Genomic DNA, 16,958 nt, shown 5'->3' with positions numbered 1-16,958 from the left:
GATGGCCTTTCATACAATATTAGAGAAGCAGTTTTATTTTCGTCAAATTAAATGTCAATGCATTTTACCTTTCTTTTTTCTTCAGTCTTATGTTTGATCATCGGCCAAGATCCTGGCGAGAGTTGCCTCTGCGGATGGCCGATTTTGGGGTACTCCATAGGAATGAGCTGTCGGGAGCGCTCACAGGACTCACGCGGGTACGAAGATTCCAGCAGGATGATGCTCACATCTTCTGTGCCATTGAGCAGGTATGAGACTCGGTGCCATAATACACTTCGAAAGAAGTGTCAAGACAGTTAAGGAAAATTACCACTGTGTCCTTTTTTTTAATTTCAAGATTGAGGACGAAATAAAAGGTTGTTTGGACTTTCTGCGTACAGTATATAGCGTATTTGGATTTTCTTTTAAACTGAACCTGTCTACTCGCCCGGAAAAATTCCTTGGAGATATTGAAGTATGGAATCAAGCTGAGAAAGTAAGTGGTTTTTTTCAGCGTGCTTAAATACTATTTGACTGAAATTGGCTTGTTCCACCGTCTGAGAAAGCCAAGCCTCTTTAAATGGATAAAAGAAAGAGGGGCTGGCCCAGTGGTGTAGTGGTTAAGTTCATGTGCTCTGCTTTTGCCGCCCAGGGCTCATGGGTTTGGATCCCAGGCAAGGACCTACACACTGCTCATCAAGGCATGCTGTGGTGGTATCCCACATACAAAGTAGAGGAAGAGTGGCACAGATGTTAGCTCAGGGCCAGTCTTGCTCACCAAAAAAAAAGAAGCACAAGAGAAAATTGGAAATGGTTCCTAGGTTTTTTCTGTATGATTTTGTATTTTAGAAATGGTTGGATATTTTTTTGTCATCAAGCTGTAACATTTAAAAGGGGGGGAATTGGAGGAAGGTGTTCAAAAGATACAAACTTTCAGTTATAAGATAAATAGGAGCTAGGGATGTAATGTACAACATGATGACTGTCGCTAACACTGCAATAGGATATATAGGAAAGTTGTGAAGAGATTAAATCCTAAGAGTTCTCATTACAGGGAGAAAATTTACTTTTCTTCTTTCTGTTGTATCTGTATGAGATGGTGGGTGTTAGCCGAACCTATTGCGGTAGTCATTTCACAGTGTATGTAAATCACAGCATCATGCTGTACACCTTAAACTTGTGCAGTGATGTGCGTCAGTTATTTCTCAATAAAACTGGAAAAAAAGGGGAAGGGTTGTGTATAAGCGTGTTTAGGTGGACAAAATTCTAAAGCAGAGATTAGTGACCCATGAAAGTAATTACAGTATTTTTAGTCTCAAATTAGGCTGGAAGAAGGGAAGTTGCAGATTGAACAAAAATAAGAATTCATTTTACTTTATCCTTAGCAACTTGAAAACAGTCTGAATGAATTTGGCGAAAAGTGGGTATTAAACCCTGGAGATGGAGCTTTCTATGGTCCAAAGGTCAGTACCAAAGTATACTTGAATAATATGATTTTTATTTGGGGGTGAAGAAGAGCTTACTTTAAAAAAATTTTTTTTAAAAAAGGAAAAACAGCCCTAAAATAACTATTGAGTTCAACTTTAATATAGACAGCATCTTGTAATAACCCAATCTTTGCTTCGTAGATTGACATACAGATTAAAGATGCAATTGGTCGGTACCACCAGTGTGCAACAATCCAGTTGGATTTTCAGTTACCCATCAGATTTAATCTTACTTTCGTAAGGTGAGTTTCTGGTATCTGCTCTGAATACTCTTCAGGGACATATAAAGGAATGTATATATAAATAAAATAAAACAAAACAAATTCTTCTTTTCCTTTCTAGCCATGATGGTGATGATAAGAAAAGGCCAGTGATTGTCCATAGAGCCATCTTGGGGTCAGTGGAAAGAATGATTGCTATCCTCACTGAAAACTATGGAGGAAGATGGTAATTTTTGTCATTGTTTTCTTCTGTCATTGTTTTTGTCTAGACAATGTAAATTGACTTGAAGAAATGTCCACTGTCCAATTTAGTTAGGCAATGGAAAGGGAGAATGATTCCAATTAGTCACTTCCAGTTAATGACAATCGTTCAGTAAAAAGTAAGGAATTACAATCTAAACTCAAATTTTTTTGAGCTTTAAGAATATTTATTATTAGTACTTACTTTTATTTGAGAACTTGATTTGTTTGAATGTTATATAATACTTTCTAATTAGGAATTATTATGCAGTAAGAAGCATACTTGTTATTCTGATCGCTTTTCAAGTAACTTTGTTTTGGGATTAATATGATTTTGAAGTTTTTGTCTGAGTAAACAAAAGTAGGCTTTTGGCTTACCTTGTTCAATATTGCCGATCATAATAAGCAAGTTTGACATCCTTTAGAAGGCAAGTTTTAAATTGAAAGTACAGACTCCAAACTGATCAACATTTTATGCTTGTTTCTATAAAGTTATGTTTTTGCTAGCAAGATGTGAGCATGTGACTTCCATTTTATTTTTTAAGCAGTTTTGTCTGGGCCCACAATTTGTAAAGGCAGTTGAAAGCAGCACAAGTTTATAAAACACTCATTTTGTAGAGCCTGCCAGTATTAATTGTATTGATGCAAAACTGTTATAAATCCCTTTTATCTTATACATTGCAGTCATTTCAGTTTTGTTTGTAATTTGGTTAGTTTAGACATTAGGGGAGTTAGTCATACTTGTCAGTGAAGTAAGATCATCTGTTTTCAGTTATATTTCACAAAATCAAAGATGGGAAGCAGTCTCTTCATGGCATTTAGAGAACAGGAGTATCCTCAGCCAGTTTAATTGTTCTTCCAAACCTAGGTGGGAAAAAGCCCACAATTCAAGAAGAATTTAGTGCCTGCTCCAGCCTCTTCCCTGATGTAACAGAACAACTGAAATCAGAGGGGTGATCAGGAGAAACACAGATCTGATGTCTGGAGCATAGGATGGGCTTGGCACCTGAAATACTCCAAAGGGAGAATTATAGATGGTCATTTTTTAATAAGATGTGAAAACACACTCATTTTTATCAAATACCATCATTAGTTACTATCAGTGACAGTTTGCTGAATCCTGCAAAATGGATCTTGAATAAACGGAAGGCATAGTCTGTGTCCCCCATGAAGAATAAGTAATAAAATAATGCCTGAACAGTGAACCACCAGGTGTAGCTCTAACAATTTGTTGCCCCCTCTGGCAGTCATGGTATTCTGTTAACTTATGGTCCCTGCCCCAAGTTTGCTTTGCCATGAGTTTAGCAAGATAAATCTCAGTTATAGATTTTCCTGATTTAAGCTTAGTTTTCTGCTCCTGAATCTCCTCCCTTTAGTCTTTATCAGATGTTGAAAAAAAGGCAAGTTTTTAAAGTGGATCTTACATGTTTCAGGAAAAGATATTGAAGAATAAACTGAGAAATGAGCGATCCTTGTTTAGGGAAGTGCCCAAATCCACCTTAAATATTTATAATTTCTTCTAAAGGCCCTTCTGGCTGTCTCCTCGCCAAGTAATGGTAGTTCCAGTGGGACCAACATGTGATGAATATGCCCAAAAGGTAATCCTTAAATATGACTTTTTTTTTACATTTAATCTGTTGTTCAGGTTTTCAAATCTCAGAAGCTGTGTACGCTCTGGTAAATCAAGCTGCTTGTGATACAGAGAAATGTTACTATTTTCAATCTGTGATCAGCCTGAATAGATTATATTATCTGTTCTGTGTGGTTCCATGAGCAGAAGACATAATTTGGATAGTGTTTTGTGTACACTGGTATATTTTAGTGTTTAATATTAGCAATAGCGAATGCCTCAGTATAATATGTAAATTTAAATACATAATATAGCTTAAGCTACTCTTCCACTCAAAGAGTAATTTTGCTTCATTTGTAATGCAGATTTCTTCAACTATTTGAAACTTTTTTTCAGGTTACTGGCACACCAGACCAATGTTTTTCCCTACCCACCAAAAAACTACCTTACTAACAGATGTATACACATCCGTTCATACTTCACACCTTAAACACTACAGTAGTCTGTTCTGTTAAAGCAACAATTCCATACTGAGGAATTTTGAATTATTAAAAATTGTGTTATAAAAAAGCATTGTTTCATAATTTCAAACTAAAAGTAATAAATTGGTTAGTTAAAACAGACAAAATCTAAATATTGGTGAACAATACTGTCACATCAAAACCATCATGTTGGGGCCAACCACATGGCCGAGTGGTGAAGTTCGCGCACTCTGCTTCGGGGGCCCAGGGTTTCGCTGGTTCGGATTCTGGGCAAGGACATGGCACCGCTCATCAGGCCACACTGAGGCAGCATCCCACACAGCACAATCAGAGGCACTCACAACTAGAATATACAACTACGTGCTGGGGGACTTGGGGGAGAAAAAGAAGGGGAAAAAAAAAAAGAAGATTGGCAACAGATGTTAGCTCAGGTGCCAATCTTTAAAAAAAAAAGCCATCATGTTTCCAGATCACCAGATTAAATTAGACTCAGCTCTTAACTCTTTAAGAAATAAATGAACATTAAACCAGCTGAAAAGCAAACTGTTCAGACATAATGTAGTCCTATGACTGCACAGAGTGCTTTTAGTTATAAATGATGAGAATCAGTTATGTCCCATGGTTCATTGATTGCACTTTATCTTACCTGCATGATGAAAGCTCATGCAGCAGGAGAAAGGTCTGTATTAGTTAACTCATTTCTCAGCTGGAGACAGTACCGACTTCCTTCCATACGGGGGTGTGGTGGCATTTGGAATTATGTGGGGACGGAGTTTTTATTTTGGGAGGTTTTTGATTCTATTAAGTGGAGGAGAGGTGGGCTCTACGACTGGAAATCGAGGTATTAAACAGCCTGCAGTTAGTTGTTGGGCCACTTCCCCAATTGCAGAATAGCCCAACCCACATGCACACAGGGCCCGTGTTAAGAAACTAAAACACTGGTGCTTTATTCTTCAAATAGATGACAGTTGAAAGTGTAGTCTTATCCTGGCACTCCAATAAACTATGTAAGAACCCTTCTGAAATTTGCATACTTACAAAATCCCAGTCCCAACAGGTGCAGTGCAGTGATCACTAAGGAATAACAACCTATTAGTGAAATGGAAATGGTTTATTCAGATCAGATCTTTTTATCATATTAGTGGTAACTGGTTGTCAGTGTAGATGGAAAATTTAATCTAGTTTATTTAATTTAACTTACGATTAATAAAATTTAGTGTTGCTTTTTTTGGAAAGGAAAAATACTGAAAACGTTTACTTTTTTCTTTTTTTTAAAGATTGGTGCCTGAGCTAACATCTGTTGCCAATCCTTTTTTTTTCTTCTTCTCCCTCCCAAAGTCCCCCAATACTTAGTTGTATATACTAGTTGCAGGTCCTTGTAGTTGTGCTACATGCAACACTGCCTCAGCATGGCTTAATGAGCAGTGCTAGATCCAAACTGGCAAAACCCTGGGCCACAAAACTGGAGCACACAAGCTTAACCACTTGGCCATGGGGCTGGGCCTTTTTTTTTTTTTTTTTTTTTTGGTGGTGAAGATTGGCCCTGAGCTAACATCTGTTGCCAGTCTTCCTCTCTTTTATGTGGGACGCTGCCACAGCGTGGCCTGACAATCAGTGTTAGGTCCACGCCAGGGATCTGAACCTGTGAACCCCAGGCCGCTGAAGCAGAGCTTGCCAACTTAACCACTACACCACCAGGCCAGTCCCAACATGGTTTATTTAGTACACCAAGACTTAAGACAATGAAGTGAAACTGTATTTTTGAGGGGGGAAAAAAAAAAGGCAGAGAATAATAATATCTAGTATAGTTTTTCAGCTTTAAATTCCTGGAAGTTTATTTCAATAAATCCCCAATTTGTTTTTTGGCTCTAACACCTTCATCTGCCTCCATTTAATAAGCTTTCTTTTAATCAAAAAGGAAACCACTGTTCAGAAAGGAAAAAATTACTTTTTAATATTTCTTAAATTTGATATTTTCTTTTATTTTACTTAAATTATTCTTGTAGAGTTCTATTTCATTAGGTCGTATACACAGACTTATTAAAGAAATAGTGTTGGAAGACAATTTTATATGGCGGTTTGTATTCTATTCTCTAAAAACATGAAAGAAGCTCTTCTGATGCTTTTAGCCTGTTGTTTGTGCTATCAACATTTTATTTTCAAAAATGTTGCACACAAATGGCAGCAATGGGTGGATTCTTGTTACCAACTTGCTGCCTATTGGAGGAATCAGAAATACTATTTTCTCTGTTAGACTGGACATCCATTATCGGATGTAATATGGAGACTGATAAACAGTTTGTTTCCTGACAACCATATAGGGAATTTAAGACACATTTGCAAAAGGCTTTCTTTCCTTTTGTAATGTGTGTTTTAAGAAATCTGATTAAGTTTAGCTGATTGCCTGAATTCTGATTTTTAAGGGTTTTCTAAAACATTTCTCTCTCAAGAGCAAAATGTGTTGTTTTGATTTTTGAAAATGTAGTCCCAAGTCAAAAATTAATAATATATGCCTCAATATATCTATTAGAATTTCTTTTTTAATGCTTGCATGATTATCCAAATCATATGTTAAATAAAATCATTTAAGATCGAAATATAATTCTGACTTTAGATTGAGAACTTCTTTATCTCTGTTGAAATAGGTCCGGCAGCAGTTCCATGATGCTAAATTCATGGTGGATGTTGATCTGGACCCGGGCTGTACGTTAAATAAGAAGATCAGAAACGCACAGTTAGCGCAATATAACTTCATCCTAGGTAAGAAGGAGACTTGCCAAAGAAAATCTTCCAAACCTTAGGAAAACACCGAAATCTTAAGACTTGTAATTAAGAGAATTGTGGTCATCAATACCTTCTAATCCTGATTCTTAAACTATTAAGTTTGTTCAGTTGATAAAGGAAAATTTTGATGTGAAAAAGAATAATTTTTAAAGGTTTGTCTACAAATCTTCTCCCTTCACCCCCTATTTCTTTATACGTTAAGTTTTTATTAAGTTGGCTGGATTAAGTGACTCAGTAAGCACAGCAGTTTTAGGCATTCAAAGTGGTTTATTTGATTAGTTTTTAAATGAATAGATGTTTTAAATTGGTTGTCTAACTATACATGGTCACCTGTATATTTTAATGAATTAGAAGCTACAGGGTGGCTTTTGGGTCCTCGGATCATTTCTGTTCGAATGTTTACTAGGAGTCCTGTCCCCTTACAGAGTTTTGTGTCTTTTGTTTTAGTTGTTGGTGAAAAAGAGAAAACCAGCGGCACTGTGAATATCCGTACGCGAGACAACAAGGTACATGGAGAACGTACTCTCTCTGAAACCGTCGAGCGGCTACAGCAGCTCAAGCAGTCCCGCAGCAAACAGGCAGAGGAGGACTTTTAACCGCAAACTTTGCCGGATTGGCTCAGTAGAAAAGCATGAACGATGTTTCCCTAACAGTAACTTTGTACTCGGAAAGCATCCATTTATACCGAACAGCAAATAGTTTGGTAGAGGCTGCATAGGTGACTGCAGGATCAGCCTTTTTAACCTAGACAGGCTTTAGACAATGTGTTATTTGAAAGAGGTAATTAAAAGAGACACATTAAAATGATTTTATTCATTAAATATCTGAGCACTGGAAATAAAACATGAGGAACGCTTTCATGTAATGTGGGAAAATGTTTTTGTAAATTTAATGCAGTTGAAAAATAAAATTTTTCAGATTTGGTTAAGGTAAAAGAAAGATTAGCATTGGGTTATGGTGTAAAAATAAAAACTTCCATTCACAAAAGTTTCAACTGCTCTGTCCTTCACATACATACACGCCTGCCCAGGATAAATTGCGTGATTCAATGTTTACCTTTAATGTTTTATAACAAATATGATGTAAGTTGGGTGGAGGGGGCAAATCTACAGTGATGCTGGTCTCAATCTGGGTTATGAGCTAGGTGCCAGCTTCTCAGTTGCAGGATGACATCTTTAGGAGTGTCACTTAACTTCTATTTGGATGTAAACCAATTAAAACCAACCATGGATCTAATAGAGAGTAGATTTGCACAAATTTTTAAGATGAAGCATGAGTCTTCTAAGAAATAGATGTTTATGGCAGACTACTCTGGGCCATCGAATCCATCGTTATACAAATTTTCTATTCTCTCATAAGGGATAATTTTTAAATTTTTCTACCAGTGAATAGTGATTGGGAGAACACCACAAAATAGGGAATTCCTTGTATGGATATATATTAATTCCTCTTTAATGTAATCATTTAAAAAGGCAACATCTGGTCAGTTCTTTAATAACCCCAATAGCTCATTTGCTAGGGTCACTTCAAGGTGAAGCCAATTTGCATAGATTAATCCACACTTTAATAAAGGAGATAAGAGCTTTAATCAGAGGGATTATTTTTGAAACTTCATAATTAAGTCTTGCTTGTGGCTGTCTTAAGACGTAGCCTCTGATAGATCTGTAATTCACTTTTATATGCACCTGAAGGGGAACTAATTTTATATTTGAACCAGAACTTTGCCTTCTCAAGTCATGACAGCAAAAACTTTTTGATTCATTTTACAACAATGTATTTGCTTTTTATTTCTTTAATCTAAAATTCAATGTCTTAGTTTTGATTTTTCTTCAGTTTTAAAAAATTCATATTACAGAACCATTTAAAACAGTTTCCATAATATATAGGCTGAAGACCAACTATGGTTCAGCTAGATGTTTTCGGTACCTGTTTTACACTTCAACAAATGTTAATGTAATATATGAATAATTTCCCTGAAATATTTAGAGAAGCTTTATAAATCTAAAACTTAAGATATAAAAGTCTGGTTAAGACATAGGTTGGCAGGACTGGGAATCGAAGAATCCTCTTTGTAACTGACACCTTCCTGCGGGAGCATTAGGGGACCACCCTCTGAGAGCTCTTATTTTATTGGCTTATCTCATCAAAGCTCTTTTGTCTGTAGTTAGTTTGTTTGATTTTGTTTTTCCTTCTCTTTCCTGGAGGGCAGAGACTGTTGTATTTATTGTTGTATCCATCTGTTCTGTTGTGGCATATAACTTGAAGAATTGAAGGAACCCAATTGCTAAACTTTTATCCAGCGTCTAGTCTATTGAGAGTTACATGCTCTTGGTAATCAAATAGACCGAAACAGTTCGAGAACAATGACAGCACCGTTGCAAACACCACATGACAAATATCTGTAGACAGATTTTCTGACTAACGTTACTCAATTCTGCCTTTAAAAAAAGTCGAAGAGTAGTAAAAGGTTTATAAGGAAATCAACCTCTTGTCCTCTTGACCCTGATCTGATTCGCACTCCCCAGGTGACCACTTTTAGCCATGCTGGTTTGTGCCTCTGTCCCTGTTTGTAAATACCATTGCTCTCGATTCCCCACTTTTAGAACCTCTCTATTGACTTACTGTTTCAGAAGATGAGGATTTTAGTTCACACCCCATCATTTCCTGCCTCCATCCTTCTACTATGATCTCAATTTTTTGTTAAATCCATATTAGGTGTTATTGTTACTGTGTCCATAAATATTATGCTTTAATAAACCAAATAGTATTCTATTATTACATTTGTTCTAGTACAACTTTGTTTTACTGGACTTAATAACTCTTTGTTTTAAAATGTTTTCTTTGATTATTTGACTTGAATAGCTCTGTTTCATACCTGTCATTACAATTTTCCCAAAAGTCAAATCTTTTTTCTAGCTTTATTGAGATATTATTGACATATATGTAAGTTTGAGGTGTACAATGTGATGATTTGATACACGTATATATTGCAAAATGATTACCAAATAAGGTTAGTTAACATCTCCATCCACTCACATAATTACCATCCAAAACTCAAATCTGAGAGACAATTCAATAGTTCCATTTGTCTTCCAAGACAAATCCCTTCTAGAATCATCCATCTCCTCCAATCTTGGCTCATGGCAGCCCCCCTACCCCCACCTCTCTAACGTGTTCCGGTCCTCTTTCCCAGCTTCCAAGTCTTCCTTTTTCTTGGTTCACTACTTTGTGTCGGTAGACAGGGTTTTCCAGTTGCTTTTCAAAGAAAGATGCATGGGGTTAGGTATAGAATTCTTGGTTGAAAATACATTTTTTTCTCAGAATTTGGAAGACATTGCTCCCATTTTCCTCTGCCTCTAGTGTTTCTATGAAGAATTCATCTTCTCATTCCTTTGTGTGTCACCTGTCATTTTTTTCTCTGAAAAGTTTAGATCTCTTTTCTTTAGCCTTATTGTTCTGAAATTTCATGATGACGGTGTAGGACTTTTGCCTCCAATCGTGGTGAGAGGAAGATTGGCACAGATGTTAGCTCAGCCAAGACCAAAAAAATTAATTAAAAATAAACATTTTAAAAAATATTTCAACTATTACTTTTTTAGTTTTCAAGGGTCCTACCTTGTTCTTATCCTAATTCCTTATGTTATAGCATTCTGGAGGGGTCATTAAGGTTCTTTAGAGAACTTTCTTCCAGTCTCCTTGCAAGGTAAGCCTGTGGCTTTTTGGTGTTGCGTTCAAGAAGGGGGCTTGGAAGGAAAAGTCTTATCATTCAGTATGCAGACTTTCACTTACTCTTCCCATGTCCAGAACAGCACCCCATCCTCATCCTCCCCTGACTCTGGTGTCCCAGAAGGCTGCAGTGCTTCTCTGGAGAATAAACCCAACAGTCTTCTGGGAGGGGCAGGATGGAGCATCCACATGACTGCACAGGGTAGGGATGCAGACAGGGATCTAACTGGTCTTTATGCAGACTTTCAAACAATGCTCTTATATTATAAATATAAGTCCCCTTTCTTCCGTTGTACCTGATGTCTCTAATTCCTGAGGCTTCCTGAGTTTTCCAGGGCAAATAGTCTTGCTACTCCTACCCTTTTCAAACACTTAAATTTGACCTTCCTTTTCTCTGCTGCATCACTTGCCAATGCCCCATTCACTTTCCATCTTCAGATGTCGTGGTTTAGGGTTATAGATGCCTCCTGCTAAGTCAGACTGCTAATGGTCCAACTTCTTACTTCCTGAACTCTGATTTTGTTGAGGAAGTCAGTGTGCTCTCCTTAAGATGCTCAGCTTCCCAGAGCTTTTCACTAGGAGCACTCATGAGATGGATCTGGCCAATGAGATAAGAGTGGAAGTCCTTGGGTGGGGCTTCTTGGAAAGCTTGCTAAAGAGAACAAACTTTTACCCTTTCCCTGCCCTTTGTATCAGTTCTTTCTTCCTCTTTCTGCTTGGAAGGCAATCTGGCAGCCATCTTGCACCCATGAGAGGCCCATGCGAATGGACACCCCCTGTTAACAGTGGAGAACAGAGTGATAGAAAGAGCTTAAATCATTGTTCATATAGTGGATCTGCTGAACCAGCCTAGACTGCCAAACTCTGGATTTCTTGTACGAGAGAAATAAGTTCCCATTCGATTAATACTATGGTCACATTTCTGGTGCATTATAGCCAAAGAAATTCCTAACTCATACACTTCATTTCATCAGATATGGACATTTGCTTTTGTCTTTGTTTCGAGCTCATTTTTAAGCTAACAAGATTGAAAGTTCTCTGTCATTTCTGTCTACTTTTGGATCTCACAAAGTCTAGTTTTTTAATTCCTTTTATTTTTTCCCCCCTGCCCTAGGCCATCTTTTGCTTCTCTTCCTCACTAAGCTTTGACTTCCATGGCTGATCACTCAAATCCTCTTTTACCAACACTCTCAATTTTCACGCATCCTTGTTCTGCTTGACCCATTGGACAAATACTCAACTTTTCTCCAATCCTACAGCCAAGAGACTGAGCACTGTTAGAAAAAAGTATAGAACTTTAAGAATTAGTGCCACTTCCAATTCATGATCTCCAACCTCAGCTCACAATAATTTATCCCCATGTGTAGTTTCTTTATCCAGCCCCTCAGTAACTATGACTACTTTCTTCAAATCTCCTACATCTCTACCAGAATAAATATATCTAAGAGCCTATAGAAAGCATATTACTTTATATTTTAAAATGTCACGTCACACTTCATCTATCCCCCTCACTCTCAGCAGACTACTAGCTCTCTTCCTACTTCATTAAATCTAGAAACCTATATTGGTGCTTCCCTCCAGTGAATGAGGTCTTCTTCCTCCTTTTAAGGACAACCATTCTACTGGAGCTCTTGGTCCCATGGGAGAGAGTGTGGTATAGAGGCAAAGTTATGAGCTTTGGAACCAGACAGTTGGGTTAATATGCTAACTCTGTCACTTACCAGTTAGGTGAATTTGTTTAATTTCTCTGAGTCTCTTTTTTTAATCCATAAAATGTAGATAATACCTCTTTCATGGAATTGTTATGAGGAGTCAATGAGTTTTATATGTAATGTAAGAAAAGAAATGTTATTCTCATCTGCCCCGATACTTTGCTCCAACAGCTATCCCCTCCATATCATCTTCTCCCCTAATTGCCTTCTACCTATTGACCACAAAGCACCATCTTTTCTATTCCACCGTATTCTATGTCCTTGAGTATTCTGACTTCAGCTCCCTCTACACCATTCAAATGGTGCTTCCCAGAGACCAAAGATCCTCTATATTGCATTTGACAAGTCTCAGGAATTCATGTGTTCAGAGGGGAAAAAAAACACGCTTGAGATCCAGCCATGGAACTAGTGCTGTATTAGGCAGTGAGCAAGGCAGAGAAGATCCATGCCCTAATGGAGTTTACAGTCTAGCAAGAGAGGAAGAAATCAAATACTTACAATCCTGATGCCTATTATGAAGAAGGGAGAAGTCGAATGATGGAAGCATATATAGCCTACAGAGTCATGGAATTTGGATCAAGAATGAAGGCCTGAATGAAATCAGAGTTTGTGGAGAATGAGAGAGAGGAACTGATAGAAGAGGTATCAAGAAAGGAAAAGTGACTGGACGTGGAAGGGGAATGGGAGGGGGAAGTAGTGGGGAATAGGAGTCAGGGCTTCGTGGAATTGAGGGTAGAATGACTGAGGGATAGAGTCAAGGCTTGAGTGACTGAGGGATGGTGCCATCCTAGGAGGGATAATTAGATCTATATTTGCAGTGGCTTGTTTGAAGTGACATTTACATGCTGACTTTGAAAATAGGAAGTCATGTGCTTTCTATAGGCTCTTAAATGTATTCAACCTGGGAGAGACTTAGGTAAACCAATTTCTTCCAGGTATGACTTCTTGGAGTTTCCAGTATCTCACAGTGAATTATGAATCTCCAATGCTGCCAGAACTCCTTTTATCAAAGGGGTCTCTCCTCTGGCTACTAGTGTAAAGAATTTACTCTGGGAAAGCCTATCAATGGATATGCATAGTAATAAAAAACTTAAAGGCAATTTTAATTCCAAGCAACAGAGGGCAACATTGCCCTTTTTATCCATAATTATAGATACACCAGACAAAACTGAGATAAAATTAGTTAAAATAACCTTAGTGCAAGCTTGAACTTCACGGGTGACTTCTTCTGTTCCTCCGTGGTTTATCTCCATTATTGCAGAAAAGAGGCCTTTAAAATGGTTTGAATGAGGTGTCCATTGATGCCAAAACAAACTCAGGTGGAAACATCTTTCTGAGTCGCCCACTTGCTGGGGAAGGGTAATGAATCAAACAGCAGTATTTGATCATGTTTACATCTTGAAACAGACTTGGTGTCGGTCATTCTCAGCTGCTCCTCATTATCACCAATAATGGAAAGAAAACAACACAATGAGAGTCTGTAAAGCGGCACTGGGAATGACTTTACCCACTCAATTGTCATGAGTAGGGGTAGTGAAAGGTAGATGGCTCATAGGTCTGGAGGAATGGTGGACAGACTTCTCTTTTTTAAGAAGGGAAAAGAAAACTCTCATGAAAAAGAAAAGCCAATGCTAGAGTGGTGCAAGAAACAAAGCTTTAACAGAATAAAAAGAAATATCTATTCATAGCGGGGCCTGTGGAGAATGGATTCCCCAGAGAAGAAGTTCTCCATCACTTGAGATGTTCCAGCAAAGATGTATGCTTGGTTGCCTGTAGAGTGCTGTTCTTGAAGTGTGCTCGCAAGACCCGCTCCACTGGAGTCACTTGGAGTTCAGGCTAGGGCTAAAATGCAGGAACCTATGGAATGAAAAAGTCTGGCGGCAGAGTCCAGAGGTCCACCTTCTAACAAGCTGCCCAGCAGTTTGCACAGTGAACTTTGGAAACCACTGTTTTCAGGGTCCCTGTAATCAGTGGGTGATTGATGGTCTTGGAAGATGAAGCCCAGATCTCTACAAATGCTCACATCATGATAGTGAATGGGGGCGAAAAGATTGTGTTCCATATTTGCATGTATGTATTATCACAAATTAAATATAAGTTCATTTAGAAAAACAAGAAAATATAAATAAGGAATAAAAGTCATAATTTCATAGCATAGATAAATACCATTATACTTCCTTGTGTATCCATCCACACTGTTAGACTTCTAGATACGATTATATGATGTATACAGTTTAATTATCTAATTTTTCACTTTCAATTTATATCCCAAATATCATTGTAACGTTTACAGAATGGATCAATAGATGGCTATAATGTAAATTTAATCGAATTCCTATACTTGAACATTCAGCTTTTCAGACTTCTAAAATTATATACAGGGATTTTGAACCAGGTTGTAATGCAATCTTCTAATTTACTTTTGTTGGTGGTAAAAAAGTTTCTTTTTCTCCTAATTCTTCTATCCACAGATGTTTCACATTAACAATGTTCATATTTCTCTCCATACCTCTCTCCAAGTTCATACAGTAATATACAATCATCTATGCACTTACATAGATTTTTCTTTAAAAAATTTAAAAAATAGCATATTAGAATACACATCTTGCTTTTCTTTCTTTTTTTTGTTGCTGAGGAAGATTAGCCCTGAGAAACCATCTGTTGCCAATCTTCCTTTCCTTTTTCCTTGAGGAAGATTAGCACTGAGCTAACATCTGTTGCCAATCTTCCTCTACTTTATATGTGGGTCACTACCACAGCATGGCTGACGAGTGGTGCAGGTCTGTGCCAGGGATCCGAACCTGCGAACCTGGGCCACCAAAGCACGGCATACTGAATTTAAACACTATGCCGTGGGGCTGGCCTCTACATCATGCTTTTCTTGCCTAACAGCAGACAATAGCAAAATGTCCAGGTCAATGGGTATAGATCCAATTCATTCTTTTAAAAAGCTGCATAAAATTCCATTATATGGCTTCATCACAGTTTATTCGGAGATTCCCTTACTGATGGAAAGTTCAACTTACTGATTTTTGTGTGTCTGTTTTTGTTTGCTTTTTGCCACACAAACTATGTTGCAAATAACACCTTTTCTACACATTCCTATGCAATAGTCTTCTTATTTCTGTAGAATAGTTTCTCAGAAGTGGGACTGCAAGGTCAGAGGATCTGTGTGCTTTTAATGTTATAAACTCTCTTAGACTGCCTAAAAACTAAGAAACCTTTGTTCTATCTGCTTGTGGTCCCAAGACAATCACTTACCTAATAAAGAAACACAGATAAATTCAGCAATCTGAAGGGTAAAAAATGCACTATGATATAAAATAAACCCACTGAATTACAGCAATATACACATTACTTCCAATTTGAAGACAAGAGGTGGCAGTCACGACTGTGCCCAGAGTTTGATGAAGTTTAAGATGAATTTGCTGTCAGGCATAGTAGCAGTCGGTAGTGGTGTGCCCCAAGTCCCATCCCCGCCTGGCTGCGATCCCAGTGGAGTAAGGGAAAGCTGGGTTTCCCCTCCGGCCGCCCTGCACATCCTGCACAGCCAGCTTCGCCTCCTGCAGCTCCTCAGTGTCCAAACCTGACTGGAAAGGGAGCAGGGCCGATAGGCCCAGCTGATTTTCAACTGTGGCCAGAAAATACAAAATGACACAAAACTGTTTGCGATACCTGGAGTCACTGGTACAGTAAGTGACTGGAAGGAAACAGTTTTCTACAGCATTATTCCCTAAAGAGGATTCGTAAAGCCCTGTTGCTAAGAGAACCTGCAAGAGCATGTTAACGTATTCATTTTAATTAAGTGCAGGGTGTCATGGGATCAGTGGCCAGGATTAGATAGGTAGGGATGGAACTAGAGAGAGAGAAAGAGAAAGAAAGAGAGAGAAGAATACAAGGATTTTAGGGTTTGCTAAGTAATCCCCTTTTTCCCTCTCCTGGGTGTGGAACTGACAGAGAGAGAGACGGAGAAGGAGAGAGAGAAATACGAGTCTAGCAGCTGGGGAGCCAACCATTACGTTTATCAGTGACAAACTGTTCGAAGCACACGGCTCCACGTCCTGATGACAGTGGGCTAGTTGCCCCTTCTCCGTTAGAAGTGAATTCCTCCTCCTGGGTCACACAGAGCTACAAAACCCTCTCCCGACAGAACATACGGCAGAGAACACGGGCTTCCTGGTCTAATGGGTTCCCTGCAAGAGGGAGGGGGCCTGCTGATGGGGCTCGAGCAGCTCTCTCTCCCACTCTACACAGCAGATAGCTTCCCCCCTTAGTCCTAGGGGAGTGGGGAGTGAAGAGAGGTGAGCAGAGGGACCAGAGGATTGAGCCTAATAGGAGGAGGGAATTAACATTCCCTCCTAACAACTGTTGTCTAGACTCCTATTCCTCTTCAAAGTTGCTGCGGCCAGCGAGAATGACCACGTGGGTATTTCGGCTACAAAGGTCAAAGCTTCAGCCCAAGTTTTTTCTCTGAAACACGAGTGGGGCTCTTTGAATTTTTTCTGTAGCCACTATGTTCAAAAGCGCCTACTATGTGGAATCTCAGCTATTCACAATGGACTGCACAAGCCGAGGCCCAAGCTCTTTATGTGATTGTGAATGAATAAATTCGACAAGTCTTAGCACCTGCTCCTGCACGAAAGGAAGAAACAGCTCTCACGTGGTAAAATCGCCATGTGGGGCGGATCCTGGGCAACGCGTAAGCCGGCCGTGGGCGGTGGGCGGTGGGCGGTGGGCGGTGGGCGGTGGGCGGTGGG

At 38.7% G+C, this 16,958-nt stretch overlaps 1 protein-coding gene across 1 annotated transcript in view; it reads left to right on the top strand.

The window, feature by feature from the left end:
- TARS1 (threonyl-tRNA synthetase 1) overlaps positions 1-9,538 on the top strand; it is a 28,024-nt gene extending 18,486 nt beyond the window's left edge. Inside the window, exons 12-19 of the mRNA XM_046671726.1 lie at positions 86-248; positions 338-475; positions 1,365-1,442; positions 1,608-1,708; positions 1,809-1,913; positions 3,453-3,525; positions 6,625-6,739; positions 7,211-9,538. Coding sequence (XP_046527682.1) covers positions 86-248; positions 338-475; positions 1,365-1,442; positions 1,608-1,708; positions 1,809-1,913; positions 3,453-3,525; positions 6,625-6,739; positions 7,211-7,359 — 922 coding nt within the window. The 3' untranslated portion in view covers positions 7,360-9,538. The remainder of the gene's footprint in view (positions 1-85; positions 249-337; positions 476-1,364; positions 1,443-1,607; positions 1,709-1,808; positions 1,914-3,452; positions 3,526-6,624; positions 6,740-7,210) is intronic.
- The last annotated feature ends 7,420 nt before the right edge of the window (positions 9,539-16,958 follow it).

This window comes from Equus quagga, chromosome 9 (assembly GCF_021613505.1).
Source record: "Equus quagga isolate Etosha38 chromosome 9, UCLA_HA_Equagga_1.0, whole genome shotgun sequence".
Classification (NCBI taxonomy): Eukaryota; Metazoa; Chordata; class Mammalia; order Perissodactyla; family Equidae; genus Equus; species Equus quagga.
Note: the sequence above shows the minus strand (reverse complement) of the source record. Positions and strands in the feature narration are given on the sequence as shown.